The sequence below is a fragment of the Lepidochelys kempii genome, chromosome 7 (genome assembly GCF_965140285.1).
Source record: "Lepidochelys kempii isolate rLepKem1 chromosome 7, rLepKem1.hap1, whole genome shotgun sequence".
NCBI lineage: Eukaryota > Metazoa > Chordata > Testudines > Cheloniidae > Lepidochelys > Lepidochelys kempii.
This window is the reverse complement of record NC_136386.1, coordinates 18,102,865-18,127,293: the sequence shown is the minus strand read 5'-3', so window position 1 is coordinate 18,127,293 and position 24,429 is coordinate 18,102,865. Positions and strand designations below refer to the sequence as shown.

General features: G+C 44.7%; 1 protein-coding gene across 2 annotated transcripts; it reads left to right on the top strand.

The window, feature by feature from the left end:
• Positions 1-5,901: 5,901 nt before the first annotated feature.
• On the top strand, positions 5,902-20,647 carry OXTR (oxytocin receptor). 2 transcript variants are annotated; one of them, XM_073351207.2, is made up of 3 exons: positions 5,902-6,043; positions 6,387-7,650; positions 18,939-20,647. In XM_073351207.2, exons 2-3 carry the CDS (start codon positions 6,729-6,731, stop codon positions 19,184-19,186), a joined length of 1,170 nt encoding a protein of 389 aa, XP_073207308.1. In that variant the 5' UTR covers positions 5,902-6,043; positions 6,387-6,728; the 3' UTR covers positions 19,187-20,647. The 2 variants fall into 2 exon arrangements, with proteins under 2 accessions (XP_073207308.1, XP_073207309.1); XM_073351208.2 differs by having other exon boundaries at positions 6,384-7,650.
• Positions 20,648-24,429: the final 3,782 nt, after the last annotated feature.

The window sequence follows — 24,429 nt, the reverse complement described above, 5'->3', positions numbered from 1 at the left end:
TCTGGAAGTGTATTTGAGTTCTGGTAATAAACACACAAAAGCTTGGATGCTGATTCAAACCATCTGAACCTTTTACGGTCTGTGAAAAGCCTGGGATTTGCTCTAACTCTTGTGAGATGAGACTGTGGGGACCTACTTCTAGCTGGGTTGGAATGAGATCAGAATTCCTTGATGCATTTTGATACTTCCTGCTGGGCTAATCTGGCTACAGATGCCCAGCAGCAGAGAATTCCTTTGGCAAAAGGGAACTCTGCTTAGTGCAGGATGACTCCTCTACACCTGGGTGTAGGGGACATGCTAGAATCAGGTGAGCACAAGGAGGGGCTGCATGATGCCAGTCCTCCATTGGCATAGGATCCATTAAGTGCAATTTACAGCTGTAAGTTGTAGTGTGGTTGAGGCTGGCCCTGAGAAGCAGGGACCTGCAATCGACCCTTAACACAGCTCACCCACACACCCTCATCTCTGAGCCAAGAGACAATCTTGATCAGTATCCCCAGGCTGCAGGGCTGACTGGCTAAGAGGACAAGTGACCTATTAAGGGTGCTGGGAAAGGACAACAACGCAAATCCTGACCCTGAATTTGGCTCCATGTGCATGCGGACTCCTGCCCTCATGCAGAGCTTCCCTCAAGTCAGTCCAAACCAATGAGCTGGCTGGGGCAGGGAAAAGGTTAGAAAATGATTAAGGGCAAGGTTAAGGGCAAGGAGACTGATTATGAAATATGAGTATGCCCCCTCTCTCCCTCCATCACACGAGGAATAAACATGCTGTGTTTTCAGCCCGGAGTTGAAGCTCTGCTCCGCGTTGGATATTTGAAAGCAGTGGAGGAGCACCGGTTGATCACGCACAGGAAGAAAGTAATTCTGTGCTGGTGGCACACGGTGTTGACAGGAGCCTGGTTTACGGATCACGATAGTGCTACAGAGATTTCTTTTTTATTTTCATGCCTGAACTGTCACTGCTTGTTAAATCGAATGCAGCTATCCCCAGACTGCTCTGGCTCAAATGGAGTTGTTATCACATGACGTACAGAAGAGGTGGACCTCACATAATTAGGGATTTAACAGGCTCAAAAACCCCAGGGAGTACAAAGTAGCTCTGAGACAGGCTCAGGTAGCTGAAATTCCACTGTGAAAAGGAGAATTATTGTGTGAGCAGGCCTAACTGGAGGCCCTGCCGCAATCCCCAGCCATGAACATACTGAAAAGACATAGATGTAGGGAGAAACACGCAATCCAGGTGCTAGCTTGGGTGCTCGCTGGATCTAATAAGTCTAATAATTCCATCCTGACGCTTTCCTGAATTACTGCTCTGAGATTAGATTCATGTTAGACTTTCCATCAAGGGGATACTTTATTTGTTTTGGCATTTATAAATAATGTGTGTCCATCACAGCCTCTGAGAGGTAGTGTGTTTCAATGGCTAGGACACTGGACTGGGCCTCAGCAGACTTGGGTTCTGTTCCTGGCTCTGCCACTATCTTATTATGTGACCTTAGGCAAGTCACAGCCCTTCTCTATGCCTCAGTTTCCCCTCCCACCTTTATGTGTTATATACTTAGAGTCCTTGTCCTGAGTAGCTTATTCTCTATCTTGCCATAAGTTTGTACAGTGCCTAGCACAAAGAGCCACTGGCTGTTAGGAGAATAGGAATTGCCCAATCTGGGGGTCCATCTGGTTCAGTATCCTGTCCAGGGCTGTGGCCAGGACCAGCTGCTTCAGACTCAGGAGTCAGAAACCCCTGAGTGGATAATTATGGACTAATCTGCCCACTGAAGCAGATTCTTCCTTTCCCCTGTTAGCTGGAGGTGAAGTTGTTTTGCTCTTGTTTTATGCACCTCTACCCTTTGTGGAATCTTCTTTAACATATTTCTTGCATAGGCGCAGACTCCGTGGGCGCTCCGGGGCTGGAGCACCCATGGGAAAAAAATAGCGGGTGCTCAGCACCCACTAGCAGCCCCACCGATCAGCTCCTCTGCAACCCCCAGCGCCTCCCGCCTACCTGCCGGTGATCAGCTGTTCAGCAGCATGTAGGAGGTGGGGGAGAGGGGGAGGCAAGGGAGGAGTGGGGGAAGGAAGAGGTGGAGCAAAACAGAGCAGGAAGAGGCGGGGGGGGGGGTTGGGCAAAGGGGTGGAGTGTGGGTGGAGCACCCCCAGGGAAATGAGAAAGTTGGCACCTCTGATTCCTTGTGTGTGCTCCCCATCTGGTTCCCTTTATGAATTTTCCCAGTTGTTATTGTCTAATTCCAGCCCATCAGCTGATTGCACTTTGGAGTTATAGAAGTGTTCTTAGATTTTGTACTAGGGAGGCCTGAGCCCATTACCTCTGTGATCAGCGCATTATCTTTCATTGGCTTGAAGATAACACCCGTCATTTGGTCACTTAATGACTTTGAAACACAGTTTTCTCTTCCAGCTGTTCCCTCCATTAATCACAGCTGCTTACATATGTATATCCTGGAGGAGCCCAAAGCATGTTTGTGGGGGCCAGATCTTCATCTCAGCTATGTGGATGTAAATCTTGAGTGTCTTCATTGCCTCCATTATCATGGGGGTACTCGGCAACAGACTCTGGTCCTGTGTGTCTATATATCAATTTATCTCACTTATATGCTCCTCATCACCATAGAATCTGGGCTCCTAGTGTATGTAGAGCTAGCGTGTGGCTTTGCCACAAGCCCTGTGTGAGGGGCACCATGTTGTTACGCTGCCCCAGGAGCAGACTCAGTCACAGTCTGGTTCCAGGTAAAAATAATCTGTCAGATCTATACCTGGTTGGCTCAGATATGCTGGTTGGTACCTTGGGGAGGAAGAAACCTGGATCCACCCACATTCATGGGAGGAGGAGTGGCAGCTCCATGGAGAGGCTGGTCTCCTCTAGAATGAAGGAGTAAGGGGGCACTTTATGGGCACACAGGAAAGGTCACAATCTGGCCCATAGCGGCCTGGCCCACTCACCTACCGCTGAAATGCTGGTACCTTTATGATGGCCTGTTAAGAATGAAACTTCTGTGCTTTCTGTTCAGGAAGCAGAGTTCGAACCCCAAATTTGCTCTTCATATGAACTACATGGTTGTGTTTTGCATGTATAATCAATCTTGGGCTCACCACTGCATGATGCCATTGGAATGTTTTGACTATATTAGCAATGTCTTAACTTCCCCCTCCTCACCACCAACAAAGAAAGGTCCCTCATTTCCCTACCTGGCAAATAAGCAGCACAAATAAAACTGATCAGGAACTGCTATTTGAAAAGGAGACAATGAAAACTCATCATGCTGTGTTTTACCTCCCAAAATGCAATCCTAGGAAGCATGCAATTACCTTTCCTCCAACAGGAAAATGTTGTGCAATAAACTAGACTAGAACACAAAGGAATGTTAGATAAATTCTGGAATGACCCACATCCCATCACCAGCCAATGATTGCCAGCATGGGGGGAGGGATAGCTCAGTGGTTTGAGCATTGGCCTGCTAAACCCAGGGTTGTGAGTTCAATCCTTGAGGGGGCCATTTAGGGATCTGGGGCAAAAATTGGGGTTTTGGTCCTGCTTTGAGCAGGGGGTTGGACTAGATGATCTCCTGAGGTCCCTTCCAACCCTGATATTCTATGATTCTATGATATCTTGCAAATAATGCTAAAGCAGCAAAACACATGTGATGAAATCCTGAACCCACTGAAGTCAATGGCAAAAGTCCCATTGACATCAAGATTTCATCCAATGTCATTTCCTCTTTACAAAACTCTCCTGAAAAAGGAAGAACAGTGTAAAAAACATTGTGCGTGGTTCTCACAACACTCTCTTCAATGATGCCAGAGAGATTATTGCATAAGGAGGAAGAACATAAGGGAAAAGCATGCCAAAGTACTAGCCCACTTAGAATTTCTACATCTCTCAGGACTTAAAGGCCACCAAAACATTTTCTTTGTAAGATAACTACAAAATGTTTATTCTAGGTGTATTCTAAATAGAAATCACTATGTTTTTATCAGGAAAAAGCAATCCCGTGGAATGAGTATTCAGTGTAATGAACAGTGCTTGGAGGGAAGAGGCTGTAGAAGTTAGAAGAAATGAGTGTCTAGATGAGTTCAGCAAGAAACTTTGAACAAGTGTCATTAGCATTCACTTTGAGCAAAACAACATCTCTGATAGCTTTTACAAACTCCAGATCATCAAAGGGAGTGAGGTTCCTACATGTCTTGGAGGATTTGGGCCTATGGGATGGATTTTTAAAGGTATTTAGGTGCCTAAAGATGCAGATAGGAATCTAGTGGGAGTTTCAAAAGCACCTGGATAGCTAAATATATTTAAAAATCTGGCTGTAATTTGCTGGAGGAAAAAAACCCTCCATTCTGTGAAGTATTCATATTGAGACAGAAGCTAGCAGTGGTGATGCCAGCAGATATTAAAAAAGAAAGTGTTCATTCTTATTTTGTAGCAGCAAGTTATTACTCTAAAAATCTTGCTCGAAAGGGTCCCAGTTTTTAATTTTTTTGAATAATATTGTCAAATAGTCCAGACCTTAGCTCCATGTTTAAACTTGGTACTCTACCTCTTGTGGTTGCAGATCAGAGTAAATGAAAGAAACCCAGAAACAACCGTTCTGGGAGCTGAACTGCAATCTGCTTCTAAAGCAACCATAAATCCCCCAGAGCCGTAGTGTACCCTCTATCCCCATATTCAGTAAACAGTGTAGTTATGAAATGCATTTTTCATTAGTGTTTGACATTCATTTATGTTGTCTGATTATCAACACAAAAGAGGATAGTTAATCTGCAGCTCCTGCCTGTTGTAACAGATGGGGTACTTGTCAAAGGTTTCACCACAACCCTAATTTTTTACTTCAAGAAAACAACAGCTCCTCTTCACTTCCAGTTTCCCCGTATGCTTTTCACTGTTGCCAGACATCCAAAGTCTGGGGAGCAATTCTGACACCTAGTTAACAAAGATAGCCAGAGACAGAAACAAGAGTAAAGCAACAAAAACATTCAAGGCATCGTTTGAAACAAACAGTTTAAAGCAGATAAATAAAGTTACACACCGCAGCTGACTTGTGTTTAACCTGGAGCATTATTTTTTGGGGCAACTCCATTGCATGGATGCTATTAACATATACTGGTATGTATATGTAAAAGGAGGAGCACATGATTTACGTATGTCACAGGGGTGCTTCTGTGAGGATCAATCAATCCAGGGCTCTGCATAACAGGGAAAATGTTACAGCCAATGTTATTCATTATTTTATTTGATCATTTACTTAAAACTGTTTTTACCGCTTATCTGGAAGACAGTGTGCCCAGATATAATACATTCTGATGTGTTCCACTGTGCTAAACAATTAAATACACCTTGGGGGGGGGACTGGGGAGAGAGGGAAATAACCTTATTTTATAACTGATTAAAATGTAGCACAAGACAGAGCAACTATAACTAAAGAGGGAAATGTTAACTTTTACTTTAATGCCTTTGTTACCCACATTGTAAATCCAGCCTAACACCCAGAGCAGTTGCTCCAGATTTATTCAATCCTTGAGGGGGCCATTTAGGGATCTGGGCCAAAAATTGGGGATTGGTCCTGCTTTGAGCAGGGGGTTGGACTAGATGACCTCCTGAGGTCCCTTCTAACCCTGATATTCGGTGATTCGGTGATTCGGTGAAATCAGCACCCAGTTCCCAATTCTGTAAGCTATTCTTTAGATGAGCAGGTGAAGTAGTGGCCTCTTTCGCCACCTAGGGGATAGAACTATAAATGAAGCAATTGTACAGTATGTATCGACCCCAGCAGCAGCATACTTGATCCATAATGAGTGACTCCTGAAGGGCTGACTCCAGTCTCCTTTCCTCCTCCCCCACTTCCCTGCTTTCTCGCCATCTGGATTCATTTGAGAGCAAAGTTGTGGAGCAGCCAGACAGTCTCACAGTGGGGGCTTCTCTCCTGAACTCTTCTGAGAAAGCAACTCCTTGGTCTTGTGTTTTAAGCAGAAAACAGCAACTTCAAGGAGGAAAGCTGGGAGCTGCCAAAGGAGGTAGCGGTAAGAAGGTAAGAAGGATTTTGATCTGTTCTGTTAGCAGTATTTTTGATTGGTTCATGTCCCCAGCTCTGCTTGTGGCTATTTCACATGAAGATGGAAAAACTCACAGCAAGTGGGTGAGGGAATTCTGTGTCCTACTCTCCTGGCTGGTTATTGCTGTGAAGTGAATGAGGGGGAAATGATTGAGAGGTCCTTGAAATGTAGATTTCAGTAGGAAAAAAGCAATGCTCTGGGAAGGCCCTGCAGTGGCTCTGAAGGGGATGGGGAGGGAGAGATATTGCTACTGAGATGGGACAGTGATATTGGTTTGCTTGTAATGTGCCCTCTCTTGATTTGTTTCTGTTTGAGGAGGACACGCCAAGTGCCTTCGGAGGGGACAAGGTGGATTTGGATGATAGGACTATCTCTGCCTCAGGAGCACTGAGACCGGCTCCCCTTGGCTCATCCGGAAGGAAGAGAGGACAAGCACCCAGGCCAGCGGTCACCACTACTGAAACCAACAGAGAGGGAAAGGAATCAAAACTTGGGAAGAGACGAGAAAAGAAATAGGGGGAAGGGGAGTTCCAGAGGCAGGAGAGAAGAGCTGAAAACCATGGTCTCCTGCAAGGGGAGGCTGTGAAGGGGAGACACTGCACAGGAGACCCCCACCGAAACCCTTGTTGGTGCAAAGTGCTGCATGGGAAGGGGCTGGCCATGGAGAAGCTGTCCCTGGAAGGGACCGACCTTTGGACTATCAATGGCTCACTGATCAACTGCAGCCTGAGCCTTGAGAACCAGACTTATGGGGTCAACAGCACCACTGATCCCCTGAAGAGGAATGAGGACATGGCCAAGGTGGAGGTGACGGTGCTCTGCCTCATCCTCTTCCTTGCTCTGACTGGCAACCTGTGCGTGCTGCTGGCCATCCACACCACCCGGCACAAGCACTCCCGCATGTACTATTTTATGAAGCACCTGAGCATCGCTGACCTGGTGGTGGCCATTTTCCAGGTTCTGCCCCAACTCATCTGGGACATCACCTTCAGGTTCTATGGGCCGGATTTCCTCTGCCGGCTGGTCAAGTACTTGCAGGTGGTGGGGATGTTTGCTTCCACCTACATGCTTCTGCTGATGTCCCTGGACCGGTGCCTGGCCATCTGTCAGCCCCTGAGGTCATTGCACAGGAGGTCTGACCGTGTATCTGTCCTCCTCACCTGGCTGCTATGCCTGCTGGTCAGCATCCCCCAGATCCACATATTTTCCCTGCGGGATGTGGGCAATGGGGTGTATGATTGCTGGGCAGATTTCATCCAGCCCTGGGGAGCCAAAGCATATATCACCTGGATAACGCTGACGGTTTACATTATCCCTGTGCTGATGCTGAGTGTCTGCTATGGCTTGATCAGCTTCAAAATCTGGCAGAACGTGAAGTTAAAAACAGCCCACGAGACCAACATAAACCTGTCCTCCAGCGGGGCAGCCCTCTCCAGGGTCAGCAGCATCAAGCTAATTTCTAAAGCCAAGATCCGGACAGTCAAAATGACCTTCATCATAGTCTTAGCTTTCATAGTGTGCTGGACTCCTTTTTTCTTTGTGCAGATGTGGTCTGTGTGGGACAAGAATGCTCCCAAAGAAGGTAAAGTTCTCCCTCATTTCATATATAGAAAATATATATTTGTATGTAATAGTTAGTGTTGGTGACTAATAATTAATACATCAGTAGGCTTCAAAACAACCATTCCAGAGGTGATGGGGGCGGTAGAGAGATTTCAGTCTGAATCAAGACTCACTAGGTGCTGAAAGGAGAAAAACTGATGACTTGCATCTGATCCAAGGCATGCAGTTTTGACATTTCATTGGAGTCACTCCTGGCTTTCTGGGGGATAAGGAACTAGAATCAGGTCCTTGGGGTCTTGAACTGAAACCTGGAAAACAGTTTCCCTCCCTGTTTGCCAAGGCAATTCTCAGTTGCACACAATGTGCACTTTCCTCTTTTGTCTGTCAGCAGGGCATAGCTATAGCTGCTTGAGCATGTCTGCTGAAATGGCACCCTGCAGGGTTAGGTGTGTCAGGGAGCCAGGCTGGGGACCTGGGGAGCCCTCGGGCTAGGCACATGGAACCTTTCTGGAGACATTTCATTTAGCCGAAGCTGAAGCATTTTGAGGAGATGCACTGGTTTGGATGATGTTTTAAGCAGGGAGACAGGGAGAGACTCTCTCACACTTTATGGCCTGGTGATTAGGGCACTAACAGAGAGACTCAGGTTCAAGTCTCAGCATCGCCTGATTTGTAAAAATCTGAAAAACTCTGCTCTGAATCGGGCAGTCAAGGGACTTGAAAATGGGTCTGCCGCACCTTAGGCCAGGGCCTTAATCAGCATTCCACCCCTTTCCTAAACAGAAAAGCTCCGGTTTCAGTGCAAAGCTGGATGTTCCAACACAAATCTGTTTTTGCAAACAAATCGTTTGAGAGGTTTGGTTGTCATTCCAATGTGGAACAAACATACAAACCTCAGAATTTGCTGCAAAACAGAATATTTGTCCCCCGCTCACCTGTACTGGGCACCTTCTTCGTAGTGTAAATTCAAGGTCATTTACAGGCATCAAGCTTCATTAATAATAATGCCTAGAGATGGCTTTCCCATTAATTTCTGTGGTGCTTTGCAGGCATATACTACTGAGTGCTGGGTTTTTAAAAATATCAGGTACTGGCCATGAATAACGTTAAATGTATCAACAGCACAGAGCATCGGCTCTCAGTGGCGGGGGCGGGGGGGGGGAGGGTTGAGAAACCCTGAAACCAGCTGGTTTGATATCTCGTTCTCACATTCCCCAGCATCTTCTCTTCCTTTTCAATGCCCCTTTCTTCTCTCTCCTCTCCTCTCATTTTTACTCTGTTCTTTTTTTCTTCCTTCTTCCCTTTCTTCCCTCCCCTCCCTTTCTCTCTCCTCTCCATTCTCTACACTCACTGCGATGCTCTTTGATGCTGGCTGTAGGCAGCGCATTTCCCTTAATGTTCCAATGATTTATTAGTTAGTTGGAAATAAAACATTTTTCAAAGGATGAAGTGCCATTTTTCATACAGGAACGCTGCAGTAGCTAAGGCTGATAACAGGCAATAAAGTCCATTACAACTCCCTGTTTTCTCAGTACTTTCAAAACCACTTTCCCCTTCGGGCTGACCCTTCCTATACTCACTCTGTGCTCTAAAATGGAGTTGGAAAGTTTGAGGAAAATCGTGTCAGTCCTTTCTTGAGGTAGGGGAGAGTGAAAGAAATATATCTTGGGAACTGCAGTTTTTCAACAGATCAACAGAAACTCGGCCTGGCCAGAGTCCTCGCTGAGGGCTAGCACCTTTGCTTGGTTTGGGGGGTGTAAAATAAACATGATGGAAAAATAACTGCTAAGTGGACACTCTAATGCTGGACACTGGAGAAGAGCCTGCTCCTTGGTAGCTGACTTCATAGCTGTCCATAGGGCAATGCAGCTCCTGCCTTCACACAAGATGCTCCTCTCCCTCCTTTGGGCAAGCTCATTTCAATGATAAATTACTTTGTGTAAAAACGGAACCCTCCCCCCCCCCCATGGGAGATTTTTATATGTCCCCAGTAAATCTGAAACAGAGGCTATGCCTCAATGTATGTATCTGCAGCTCTTCTGTCTTCTCTCTACTCTCCTTATTGCTGGTGGAGGGATTATCCCATGGGAACTTTGTCCTGCCCAGCTGCTCACCGCATTTCATCTTGGTTTTTCACACTAGTAATTACATCTGCTTTGTAGCTGTCTAATGGGATAAGAAGGGTCCTTGTTTCCTTTCATTTTATTTTAAACATCTGCTAAGAAGGGTTTGCTAATGACACCCTCGCAAACAAAACTCTCTGTCACGTTGGTGAGCTCCCTTTCAGAACAGGATAGAATTGTAGATTGTGACTCAAATTCAGAACGGACGATTGCTTACACGTTGCTTTCCAAGCCTGCCTGCTTGTGCCACTCATTCTCATGCACTCTGTCAAATGATCAGTACTGTGGTGCTTTACCTGAGAAGAAGCATGCTTTAACCAGGATGAGTTATTAACATGCTTTGCCTTCATTCACACATCGGGCCTGGGAGCCAGGTTTTATGTCTACAGCAAAGGATGTTATTTTAGCAAAAGCATCCAATATATAATAGGATCTAATGGCACAGGGGGAAAACCTCTTGTGAGTTAGATGAGGAACAGTGAATGGTAGTAACACTTAGCAGGGTCAAAATTGTGAATTGAACCTGTGACTGCCTTCTCCAAAGCATACATTTCTACCACTTGAGCTAAAGGAATAACTCCCTTAGCTGGCAGCAGTAGTAGGCTCTTAGCCTTAATGAGGGGCAGTAACTCAAGGGGGACACAGCACCCAGCACACATAACTGATTCATTACCTAGCTGTCTGGGATACTTTGAACCCAGTGGATATAACGTTTCCACCACAAAGCAAGCACCTTGCCTCCCTTTTCACTCTGCTTTCTCCCTTAAACAAAATAAGACCCCCCCTTCTGAACTCTCTGCCGAGTCCCAGCAGTTGAAACAGCACTGCTGGGTGAGTAGAGTAATTCATGCTTCCAACCTACTTGGCTGCGGTCTCTCTATAGAGAACCTTTGGGGTACTTCTTAGTCACTAGTCTCAGCTCCTGATTCATGCCCCTTTCCCTTGCTACTGCTGTGTCTAAATCGGATAGAGCAGTTTGGAAAGTCAGCAAAGAGGAATGGGGGAGGGGGGCACAGCAGGAGCTGAAGGTAGAGGTAAGGCTTTCACCAGGAAATGGTGGTGGGGTGGGACAGACTCACCAAACCCAACACATGCTCACCTCCAACGGATTCTAAAAATCTACCTGCTCTCTCGCATAGTACCCCCTAGTGGTTTCCCCCAGGTCCTTGGAAATTACCCAGATTCTAGCTCAGGGATCGGAAACCTTTGGCATGCAGCGTGTCAGGGAAATCCGCTGGCCGGCTGGGATGGTTTGTTTACCTTCAGCGTCTGCTGGTTCGGCTGATCGCAGCTCCCACTGGCCGTGGTTTGCCGTTCCAGGCCAATGGGGGCTGCGGGAAGCGGTGGCCAACACATCCCTCAGCCTGCGCCACTTCCCGCAGCCCCCACTGGCCTGGAATGATGAACCACGACCAGTGGGATCTGCGATCGGCTGCACCTGTGGATGCTGCAGGTAAACAAACCATCCCGGCCGGCCAGCGGATTTCCCTGACTTGCCACGTGCCAAAGGCTGCCAATGCCTGTTCTAGCTGGTATCTATTTGAGAATGAATTAGGCTCCAAAGGGTTAGGTGTCTGTTTTGCCATATGTTTTGTCTCTGCAGTTCTGTGCACCGTTTTCTGGATTTTTGCCTCTTTGTGGAGTGTAGCTCATTGGAAGGAAGGATTCAAGAGACGTGTGCAGAGAGGTGTAACAATCAATCAAAATGTAATGGAGCTGTGTGCCATTGCACAATGTCCCCGGGTTTCTGGGGCATAAGAGTAAAAGAAAGGGAATACGTCACAAATAGCTGGCAAGGTTTTCATGATGTACGCAATTGCAGAAGTCAACAAACAGCAAGCAAAGCCCACTGCTTGAACACACAATTGGGCCAGATGTTTGGGGGAAGGAAACATGTTTAAAAAGGCAGCATGATGCGCTGTTTCTTAATGAATAAAATGTTTATCAGCCGCCATGTGGCAAGCCATCATCATGGGATCTGGAAAGGGCCACAAACAAACAAATGTCAAATGTTTTCCAAATTAATCCTAAATTGTCCACGTGCAAATTGACTCCAGGGCTCCAAAACTTGCAGTCTGTTTGAAAAGTCTGTCTGAGAAATTATCAAACATATAATGAGTTATTGGTCTTGGAAGAGGAAAAATCCTCAACTGCTTCTCTGAGTGTGTTTTGCACTGTATGTAAACAGTGAGGGGGTATGCAATGTTACTCTAAATTGATGTAAGCCGGTCACTGTCACCTTATAGTGTTTCCCCTTGGTGCCTCTCTATGGAAGGGGAAGCGTACTTTTAATTTTGTCGTGGAAGCAAAACATTTCTTTGTCATTTTGCATGATGCTGAAACCTATTGAGATGAGCAGGCTGCCACGTATGGAGTTATATTGCCACCTATAGGATGTGACTGGACTACTTTGTTTAGAAACTTGTCCAGTATGAATGGTAGAGTGGATATTAATTGCACGTTCTTGATAAATAAGATCCAGCTATAATGCCCAAGGTCAAAATCTCTGCCTTTGTTCTCCAGAGGGAAGTTGGAGAACCTTTTCCTCTGAAGTCAGATTTTCCTTTCATCATGGTGCAGTTCTCCTATGTAAAGATTAAATACTTTATCAATTATTATTATTATTATTAATTATTTGTGTTGTGTTAGCACCTTGGAGCCCCAGTCATGGATCAGGACCCCATTGTGCTAGGCACTATATAAACACAGAAAAAAGAGAGAGTCCCTGCCCCAAGGAGTTTACAATCTAAGGCAAGAGTTTAGAATTTTCTTTTACTTTTCAGGGGTCTCTGTTGCTAACTCAACTGACTTCCCTTTACACTGAATTAAACAAACAATGCTCTTCCCTCCAGTACCTTGCTGATAATTTGGTAGAGTAAATAGGAATGAATATCAAAGCAATCTGTTTGGCTCCTCTGCAACTGCTGTGTGTGCTATGCTTTGCTGTGTCTTATTGCATTGGTCATGAGGCTTAAAAGGGTCCTGAGCCTGCATCACTTGAACAGACCCAACTCCCTATGGTGTGGAAGTTTGGAGTGTGTAAGGAATGAAAGACTGGGCCCTAAAGAAAGAAATTAAAAGGTCCTTTGCTAGTTTAATACATTACTAATTTGGGGTCTGATCCTGCAAACATTTAGGAACATGAGAAACTATCCACACATGAGGAGTCCTACTGACTTCATTTCAAAAAAGAACAAGTGAAATAAGGATGTTCTCGAAATACACCCCCACCTCCACACACACATACATATGTTGCCCGACCCATATTATTTGCTAACTTCACAGCCTGGGACTATGCACTCTCCTCCTTACTATATTTTTCTGTGATTTACATCACTTAGTGTTATGACACCCCGCTCTACTCAGATCACAGCTTTGAGTCCTTTTTCATGGTTGCATCTTCCTCCTGGGAGTCCCACTGGCTAGAAATATTTGCCAGGGAATTTCCAAAAGCAGTTATATGTGTTTTTAAAATATTCATCTGTTTGAATCTCTTGTTGTGGTTACACCATATAGTGTAATTTTTAAACATGTTTCATAGGCTTGTGTGGTGTGTCCTATGTCTTAATCTATATTTAAATGGGGCTGTAGTAAAAAGTAAGCAAACACTTCAACATCTGAGTAACTTTATGCTCCAGAAAATGTTCACCATTTCGGGGGGGTTAGATCTTGGGGGATTAGCCTGGTCCTTTTCAGAAAGAGAGAATTGGCCCAGATGGGAAAACATTAATTTCCCCAACGTTCAGGAAGGAGATCTGGGTATGGGAGATTTGGTCTAGGTCCAACACAGTTCTTCTTGCTCCATGCCCTTCAGAAAATGCCTGTTTCATGCCACTTGCCTCCTTATATGATGGACCGGGGTTTTGTGTTGTACCTGAAAGACAGGACCCATAGCAGCAGCTTAGTGCCCCTTCCCATGTTGCTGATTGCTCAACATCATTCTCAGTTGTGGGAACACTGAGTCAGCTGTGAGTGAGAGAGAACAAGGGAACTACAGACCCACCAACATTTCTTGCCATACGTGCAGATCTGTCATCTAAGTACTGGCTGGGCCCAGCCCCACTTAGCTTGGGAGAGCTACTAAGTAAATAGAAATAAGAGATGGAATAGATTCATAGAGATTTCACCCATTCCCTGACTAGACTGTACCCTACAGTTAATAATAATAATGAATATCTATTTCTTATCTAGCACTTTTTATCATTAGAGCTCAAAGTGGTTTACAAAGGAGGCAAATATTATAATCCTCATTCTATAGATGGGGAAACTGAGGCACAGAGCAGTGAAGTGACTTGCCCAAGATCACTTAGGAGTCCAATAGCAGAGCTGGGCATATGACCAAGGTCTCCTTAGTCCCAATGCTGTGCTATATTGATGGAGTGACAAAACCTCCCAATTCTCCTTTGTCTATTTCAGTTTGAAGTATGAGCACAGTCCCGGCTCATACAGCTGCAGTCAGTTCATTGTGGAGAACTTTTTCCTACATTGCTCAGTACAAACAATTCATAATGCTTTGGAATGTTTCAGCCATTTTCATGACATGAATATTTTCTGTTCTGGCAGCAGATGTTCCCTTTTGTTGATGCTGGAAATGGTCTGGGTAAACGTATGTTGGCGTTATACCACGGCAGATCAGAACAGACAGCATCTGAATCAGTTTAGGGTGTCATTCAAATCACACATCATCACTTTCTTTCCCTACAGAAAAACCTTACAGCTAATATGCAGTATATCTGACATATTAATCTTTATATCAAAGAAAACAGTTGTAAATGTGTAAAGATCAGTAAATGGATATGAAGCTGCAACTCAGCAAATTGCATCATATTTGTCAGGATATTGGGACATTCCCCTCAGCAGCATCACTCACTCATTTTAAACTAATCAACATCGTATTTTCACTCCTAATCTGGAGTGCAATAAGAATGAATTACAAGTATGTCTCCAGTACAGTGGGCCCATTAATATTGGGATACTAAAGCCCTTACATATTGGGCTACCTTTAACACTTCATACCAGTAAATAATTAATGATAGTCAATAATAATTTACCTGTAGATACTGCCTTTCACATCAAAGAGCCCAAAGCACTTCCCTACCTGTTGCTTAATTGCTTTGCTGAATCGGGGCCTACTAGAATGCACCCACTTCTGGAGTGGAGGGTATTCTACATAACAGTGAGGGAAGCGGAAATTTTGGCCAAGGACCAAGATGCAAATCTGAACTCTTAGAAAAAACGTTGTGAGATCTTTAACATTCATGCAAAAGGGAGGGGACATCAACTTTTAAGTAAGCTTTAAGCCACACAGTAAGCTCCATGAAACGCAGCTCAACTTAACTACTTCAGAAGGTTGCAGAGGCCCCTGAGCCATGGCTGGAGTCTAACCAGTGGTTCCAGGAAGCTGATGGAGCTTATCCCTTGTGCTTGGAGCCCATAAGCAATTCCCTCTGGCTGTCTTTTAACACATCCTTTAACTTGTGACCACTTGGACTAGACATCACAAGGGCAAGACTTATATATGTCTTGGTTAAAGGTGAACTGTGAACTTTTTTCTTTTAAGTTGAAAAGAAAAATTTGATTTTTATGGAGGCAAAAAGAAATAGAGGAAGGATCTCAGTTATAAACAGATATCCAGTGAAGTTACGCGGCCGCTCATGTTGATAGTTGTGAAATGTGTGGGGTTTTTCTAATCCATGTTCATTGACAAAGCTTCCTCAGATCCTAGCCAAGGTAATGGAACTCTACCTCTGATCAATTTGTGCCTTTCTCTGCGAGAGCTCATTCCCCTTTGATTTTGCATGTGTGGCTATAAATGGCACTGCCTTTTGGCCAAAGGATTTTCCAGAGGCAGTGCTACTGATTTCCATGTGCTTGAAGTAGCCTTGTTGTTTTGTGACCAAGGCCCTCCTCTACTTTCCTAAAGCATATTTGTAGCTCAGGTCCCCTGATATTCATTTGCCAGAGGACCTTTATATCACTTATAAATGAATGAATATTCCAGGGATCAGTAACCTTTGGCATGCGACACATCAGGGAAAACCGCTGGCAAGCCGGGACAGTTTGTTTACCTGCAGCGTCCACAGGTTCGGCCAATCGCAGCTCCCATTGGCCACGGTTTGTCGTTTCAAGCCAATGGGGGCTGCGGGAAGCAGTGACCAGCACGTCCCTGGGCCCGCACCTCTTCCCGCAGCCCCCATTGGCCTGGAGCGGCGAACCGCGGCCAGTGGGAGCTGCAATCGGCCGAACCTGCAGACGCTGCAGGTAAACAAACCATCCCGGCTTCCCAGCGGCTTTCCCTGAGGGGATGCGTGCCAACGGTTGCCGATCCCTGGAATGTACTAAGATATTCACAGGGTGTCGAGCACTGTCAATACCTACTATGTAGACCTGATCAACATTTTTTTTACAATAATTTTTTTTTGTTAAACAATGGAGTTGCTATGATGCTGAAATTTCTTGCCAAAATGTCATGGCCGACAAACCTTTTCACTTTTGGATTAAAATTTGAAACACAATTTTCTGAACATTTTCCCCGCCAAATTTTCTTTGGTTCAGAATGGTGGGAAATTTTCCCATTTTTCCTCCCCCCCAACCCCAAGTAACCAACAGGGGGAAAAAAAACATTTTCCCTCCACTCCTCCCTTTGTGTTACTTTGTTCCCCAAAGAAGGGGGGGGATAAAAAGTGAGAAAAGGGGGTAAAGGAACCAAAAATTCAATATGAAATTTTTCATTTAAAATATTTTCCATGGAGAAATGGAAAAAAGTTGTGAAAACTTTGGAATGACACCAAACTGCCTCGGTTTTCAACAGCTTTTTGAGAACACGTCTCCCCAAAACTTTTGACCAGCTCTACTGTTGGGAGTGGAAGGTGCTCAGTTCCTCACAGTATCAGGCCCCCCCTCAAGCTGCATTTTTACCTAGCCAAAAGAGCCATGCACCGTGCTGAGGGAATACGTTAAAGCTGGGGTGCAACTCCATGGCAGGGAGGTGTGTGGCTAGATGCCCGTTAGCTGTTGCTTGATGATTTTGGCATGCAGTTGCTATGGGTGCTGAGGAAGGTCTGATCAAACGTTGAACTGATTGGACTTAGGTTCAACCCAGGTCATAACTGAAGACAGTGGTAGTGAAATGTTATTAAGCAGAGTAGAAAACACCTGTCAGAGAGTGACTCTTTAGCTAGTTTTTTTTTTAATTTCCATTTCTGTTTGGTGTTTCCTTTACAAAAAGAGGAGCCTGCCCCCAACCTTGTTGCCAATCTAGCACAAAAGCCAAGGGGTGAATGAGCAAGGAGACTGAATTACTATGCAGTCCCATATTCAGGCCTTGTGCTGGGCAGTAGATTTCATCCTACTTGGGCTTTGTTGGCCTTATCTAAGGACTTCCACTAACTTCACTGGGCTTTGGATGAGGCCCCATAAGAGTTAAATGACTTTCAGCCACAGTAGGTTCTCGTCTTTCTCAAAATAAATCCCACAGGGATGTAGCCTCCTTGCAGATCCAGATCAATCTATAGCTATGTCCTGAAGACTGTCTGGCTGGATGTTCAGTAACCAGGAACACCAGAAGCTCTCTATAAGTGGAGGGGGCCACCGGTGCCTGAACCATGGCCCCACCCCGCAAAATCCGATTCTCATCCTGCCTCTTCCCCAAGGCCCCACTCCCCACTCGCTCTATGTCCCCTCCCCCCCCACGTCGCTCACCCTTAAAGCAGGTAAAAAGTGGTGGGGTCATAGCCCGCTGACCCGCCTTGTTCTGGCACCCCTGTCCATGGCTGGTGATTTTATTGATCCCTGACCATGTAGCAGCATTCCTTGGTAAACATGCTTTGTAAGTCATGCTGAGGAAGACCGAAGAGTGGTGTATTTTTACTCTCATCATCATTGTCAGCTGCTCCATATTAAGTGGCAGGGCAAGATCAGCAATGAGGCTATTCGTAGCCGAACACACTGACTGCCTCCATTGGCACTGATTTGGTTTCAGCGTCTTTCTTGGTATGGGCATATTATTAAGATGGAAGACCAACGAATTATGAAAGCCATTGTAGGTAATTTATAGCAACATGCCTGTGCGTGAACCCCATTTAAAAAATAATTGTCAAAGGGCCCCCTGAAAAAAACCTGCACTCTTGAACTGGCAGACTTCACTCATCTTGTGTTTTCAGTGTACAAACCTCACTTGTGGGTGGAAAGCCATGTATTCTGCATGCTTGCAATACTGACAATTAATCAGATGCATACGAGTCCAGTACAATGACACCTGCATCCGCTTTGCCCCCCACTCCCTGATTTAACTGTTCATTGAAGAATCGTGGTTATGCAATTAGACCTCATTACATAAATTTGAAATAACCATAATTTCCAATGGCAAAGCTTTGAGTATGAAAATGTTCAATTAAATGTCAAAGAAAAATGACAGCTTTTTCACATTCTAAAAGAGAGTCTCTCTAATTAGGTTGCTTGAATGTGAGCAAATGCTATCTGAACGGATGGCCTTGATGATCTAGAAATGCAATCTAGGCCTTTTCAGGCTACAGCCTGAGCACACAAAATGGCTGGTAATTTCTAAATTGGCTAGTAGGGGAAAAGATAGGTAGAAAGATGCAAAAAGCAAGGAAGCAGCTATCTCTTTGCTATGACAGCTTCTTTAGAGCTTATTCACTTCCTAATCAGACAATGGCAAGTGGGTATCAAGCAGCTGAGTAGTGGTGTATCTCTGCTTTTCAGCATAACACAAAATAAAGAGCAAGAAATTCACTGAGATTGGAAAAAATTGGCTTCTATCCCAGGGAAGACTTAAAAACAATGTGTCTTAAACATAAGTTGATTTATTTTCCCTGTTTTTTCACAATTTCTTTTTACCACTTGCAGCATTCGAGCTATTTTTGCTTAAAGGGAAATAGTTTGTTTTGCACTGGACTATGGAAGGGTTTTGGGGGAAATCCCATTGGTTTCTCATGGTAGCATTAAATCAGTGAGAGTTGGGCCCACAAATTTGTGTGTTGATCAACTGGGGACATGGGAGTCAGGCCAGGATGTTGGGGAGGATGTAGGTGGATTCTGGGATCAGGATCTCCAAAAGCCACAATTTCTTCTCACTGGACGCGCCCAGGTTTTCTTGCCTAGGCCTAAAGATCACCAAATGGCATTTTCACGTTGTTTTCCTGCTATGCTTTCTACCTTGCAGCATCCCCATTTATCATCGCCATGCTCCTAGCAAGTTTAAACAGCTGTTGCAACCCGTGGATCTACATGCTTTTCACAGGCCATCTCTTCCACGACCTTATACACCGGTTCCTCTGCTGCTCCACACATTATTTAAAATCCAGGCAAGGATGTGACCTGAGCATCAGCAAAAAAAGCAACTCCTCCACATTTGTCCTGAGTTGCAAGAGCTCAAGTCAGAAGAGCTTCACTCAGCCGTCCACAGCCTGAGAACTGTCCCAGCACTCCATGGACTACATCACTACTTCACTCTGACCATCTTCAATATGTATTTGTAAAGAAGCTGTGATTAAGAATATGGTGGGGAGGCGACCGGGGTTGATATATGTATACATATATGTGTGTGTGTGTGTGTTGAATTCTTTATTTAACTGGGGCAGGAATAAGAAAAGAACTGCTGTAGTCAAAAGCACAGTTCGGAATGGATAGCTTAATGGAGTTCAAGTCAATGGACCAGATCTTGAATCCTTCACGTGTTCAAGTCAATGGAGGTTTTGCATAACGACTGAATAATAACTGAGGGGCTTGTCCTGAAAGCTGAGTAGACTTACTGAAGCTGACGAGCCAAATTCAACCCTGGTATAAGTGGGTACAGCTCCATTGACTTTTGAGGAGTTTCACCACAGGGATAGCACAGAGTAAAAGCTACCTGGGCTGGCCTTACTCAAGTAAGAAAGTATTACTCATGGAAGCAGTTCCATTGATTTCTGTTTGGCTCCAGGTTTGTTTAAGGCCTTCCAATATGTCCTTATTCAGCAATAATGCCCCATTGGCATCAAGAGAGTTTTGACTGAGTAAGGATTTTGGTCCTGATCCTGAAACTATGTATGCACATAGAATCATAGACTATCAGGGTTGGAAGGGACCTTAGGAGGTCATCTAGTCCAACCCCCTGCTCAAAGCAGGACCAATCCCCAACCAAATCATCCCAGCCAGGGCTTTGTCAAGCCTGACCTTAAAAACCTCTAGGAAAGGAGATTCCACCACCTTCCTACGTAACCCATTCCAGTGCTTCACCACTGTCTTAGGGAAGAGTTTTTCCTAATATCCAACCTAAACCTCCCCCATTGCAACTTGAGACCATTGCTTCTTGTTCTGTCATCTGCTACCACTGAGAACAGCTCCCTTTCAGGTAGTTGAAAGCAGCTGTCAAATCCCTTCTCTTCTCTTCTGCAGACTAAATAATCCCAGTTCCCTCAGCCGCTCCTCATAAATCATGTGCTCCAGTCCCTAATAATTTTTGTTGCTCTCCGCTGGACTCTTTCCAATTTTTTCACATCCTTCTTGTAGTGTGGACACCGTACTCTGGATGATTAACTTGAAGCATGTGAGTAAGTCCCATTGGCTTCAGAGGTACCATGCACATGGTTCAGTTTAAGGATGTGCATAAATGCTTACAAGATCAGGGTGCTGGTACGTGTATGCTGAATGTGTTCAAAAGCTTTAGTTAAGGCAAAAACTTGGGGTGAACTTCTGGCTCCATTAAAGTCAATGACAAAACTTCAGTGTGGCCAGGCTTTTACTCTTTGGTTTACGTAGGCAGTGAAGTATTACACCAATACACTTTTCTTGCTATGTAATTCACGCGATCTTGGTTATGGCATGGAGTATTTGTTAAAAGATTTTTTTTTTTTTTTGGTAAATAAAATTTGATAAATTCAACTTGAAGAAAAGAGAGGAACAGTGAAAAAAAAAAAAAGCATACGAAGGAAACCTTGGAGAAAACAATGCTTCATGCACAAACTACAAGTATATCTAGATTGTATGGAATGCTTTTGTTTCTAGACTAATGCACCAAACGTTTATGAACTGTACAACATTGTATTACATAAACATAAAGCTAGCAAAACTATGGTACCGCTTTGGAAAAGTGCAAATAGTTATGGCACGATCCTGTTGCTGGTGAAATCAGTGTGACTTTCCCACTGAATTCAGTGGCAGCAAGATGAGGTCATGCAGGACTGAGTGGCCAACTCTTTGCTCATGTTCATCATCCTTTCTCACACAGGTAGTTCCAAAAGCAATGGGACACCATGCATGAGTTATGACTGCACACAAAGGAGGGGCTGACGGATTTGACTGTATTTTTGCAATGGATATAAATACTGCATATTTATCATAATGGATATAAATACTGCATATTTGCTGTTTCATTATCATCAACTGATCCATTTTCAGCTTTTAGGTCTATAGATTTTGTTTTGGTGTTCAGGCAGTTTTTTAAAACAGTAGCTTGGGACTGACTCTTAAGCATCGTGACACTCATTGGTTCAACTTGGAGTTTAGATCCCAGCTTGTTCCCAGGCACTAAAACGGTGGAACAGTGAAGTTCTGCACTTTCTCCATCCTCTTCTCATTTTCCTTGAGTTTAAATGGATAATGTGTAGATTGCCCCCTTTCTGCACTCCCCCAAGGAAGGAATGTACTTTTATTTTAATGGTTTTATTGTGATCATGGGAAAAAATCTACAGCTAGAAATACAGGTTCTCATTCATCCCTATTTACTCTTGTTTTATGTGGGTCAACTCCACTGATTACAGTAGAGTCAGGCCTGTTGAGAGTAACTTGGGTCCCGGTACATCATGTGTGCTGCCCACCCTCCCATTTCACCTCAGTTACAGATACCTTAGGGGCCCCCTGAGCTTGGGGCCCTGGAGCAATTGTCCATCAGCCTTGAGTAGAGCTCCGGTGGTGTAAAGCAGAAGTAGATAGCTGCAGGGGTGAAAGTAGACCGGTACAGCGTAGATGGTAAGAAGAGGCCACCGGTACCGGCCCGTACGCAGCCGACGTTAAAGTACTACTTCGGCAGCACTTTAACATCACTGCCCCTTTTGCCCTGCCCCTTGCCGGCAGGGACTCTACCAGCAGGGCCACTGCCGACAGGGGGAAGGAGGGGAAGCAGCAGCAGCCAGAGCCCCAGGCCCTTTAAATTGCTGCAGGAGCCCCACCAGCCCCACCCCTTCCAGGGGCCCAGAGCTGCCTCTTTCACCCCCCACCGGTAAGTGCTTAATGTTACTTTCACTCCTGCATAGCTGTGACTCAGTCCGACAGCTGAGCACCAGGCTAGTGCGGCAATCTTAGCATGCACAAAACTCCAGTTGGACGATGTCCAGTCTTGCACTGTTCTATCATGCACAACTCCCACTGAGTCGAAGTGTGCACTGCCTGATGGAGCGGGATTCTGATTTAGTTAATTGCAAGATTTCAAAGCACTTGTTTCCTATTCAAATTAGAGAAAGGACAAAACCAAAGACCCAAATCTAATCTTTCCCAAAGGTTTGGAAAATTCAGAACCTTGTCCTTATTTATATAATAAGCCCAACTAAAACCCTAAATCCTACCCACACATGCCCTCATATCTCAGGATTATTTAGACTGAACTTTGTGGCTTGGACCTATCTCTACAAATTGCCCACGACACTGACTTTTTGTATAAAACCTAGTAGAATTGATTCTCCTCCTGGGCCCGATTTGCATCTGAGAAAACTGGGTATTAATACAATAGCCAATGATGGCCAAAAATTGAGTATCCTGCCAGACCACCTTGAGGACTGACCTAGCGATTGAGCCAGGTGGTGCTAAAGATGCAAGGAGGGTATGGCCCTTTAGGATTGGACAGGATGATTGATGATGACAATGGGTATTAAATGCTATTGTTTTGCTACGATGAAGTTTTAGTGCCACTTTGCACAGGTGTAAGTGACTCCATAATGTGCCAGCCAGTGGAGAATCCAGGGCCATTGCGATTTCCTTGTGTTATTCCTACCATCCATTGTACATTCCAGATCTTTCTGGAACTGATTACTGTACAGTGCATTATATTTCACAGTGTGCTGGAAACAGACGGCCAGCACGTAACCTTCTTACTCAACCCTTACTTGGGCAAAACTTCCGTTGACGTCAATGAACTTCAGTTTTGCCTGAATAAGGACTTAAGATTTTGTCCACTGAGCTTGATCATGCTCTTATGAAAGTCCAGTTCTGCACTTTCTTCTTACCACCATCCAGATACGGCAGTTTAATTTGTTTGTCCTGCAGCTGCATCAGCATGCTGTATATTAAGGGAAGTGAATGATGAGCTTTTTTGCAGAAATGGTTTACAACCAGAAAGCTCAGTAAATTGTTTTTGAGACACAATCGCTGATTATATTTTAAACCTTGGGAACAACAAATCATAGTAATAAAAAATAAAGTCCCCACCCCCCTGCAATCTACCTATTTTTTAACCTTTATTATTTGGGACAGGTCATGATCCTGGATACAATCCTACAGCATAGTCAGCAACTTTGCGGCACCGTCTAGGCTATTGGTCTTGTGTGTGGAGCGCAGGGGAAGAGCAGCCACCACTGAGCCACTCCTTCTCCTCCTCCTGTGCATGGTGAGTGATGATGGGTGGGCAGAGATGCGGAGAGGGTGGAGTCAAGGCTCTGATACTTCCTCCCCACCAAGTACCAGGCAGCACAGCTGAGTTAGCATGGAGGAGTGTGTGAACTGTACCAGGAAAAGGTCTGATGCCACTTACTTCCTCCACCAAGCAAGAGGGAAGCAGGGAAGCTTCTGGGTTGATGTAACTACTCCATACTGACTGCACTGCAAGGTGCCAGTAAGCCCACTGGAAGGATTTCACTAAAACACTGCACGGCAGAATCCCTGACCCAAGGCACTTATAACCTAAGATGCAGCTGAATGGATTGGCAGCCCAGGACAACTGCCCTTTAACTTCCAGACCTCCTGCTTTGAAATGGCTTACTTTGGAACATTGAAAAGATGAAACAAGACACCTTAAATGAATAAGTGCATTGCATTAACACATTTCAAAAGGCACATGAGCTCAGAAACAACACCGTAAAGGCTGCACACGTACTAATAGCCCAAGAATACAGCTGGGAAGAGGTGTGTGTGTGTAGCTTTTTGAGTTGAGCGTGTAATCAATAGAACAACAAGCCTTATTCTTTTTTCAATCACGACATCCTTTTTTTCTCTATTAATCCTTTAAAAACATTCGTGTCATTGGCGTGTTTAGTGCCATTACTTTGCAAAAATGAGAGCACAAATCCCCGACATCATTGGAGTAGCACCAGTAGAGAATTTGGCTCTTAGTAGTCATTGGAGGAGCACCATTGATTTCAGTGGGAGTTAAGCACCTAAAGACCTTTTGAAGATCTGGGACCTAGTACTTACGGGAAGCCAATGCACTGAACTGAGTAAAGGACCATTAACCCGATCAGGGAAAATGTCTGAAAAGTGAGCTAGCTCAGGCACTGATTCAACAAGGCACTTAAGCACATGCTTAACCTTAAACATGTTTAAGTGCCTTGCTTGATAGTAATGGAATTACTCACATGCTTTACATCCAGAATAATCTTCCTAGGGAATTGATGGGTTCCTCACTGTGTGATTCCTTAAAAATGGGCTGGACAAATTACCTGAGAATACAGAGTAGGAAATACCTT

Coding starts and splice junctions, on each gene's coding strand:
- OXTR (XM_073351207.2), top strand. CDS start 6,729: ATGGAGAAGCTGTCCCTGGAAGGGACCGACCTTTGGACTATCAATGGC. Junction 7,651..18,938: donor CAAGAATGCTCCCAAAGAAG/GTAAAGTTCTCC, acceptor TCTACCTTGCAG/CATCCCCATTTATCATCGCC.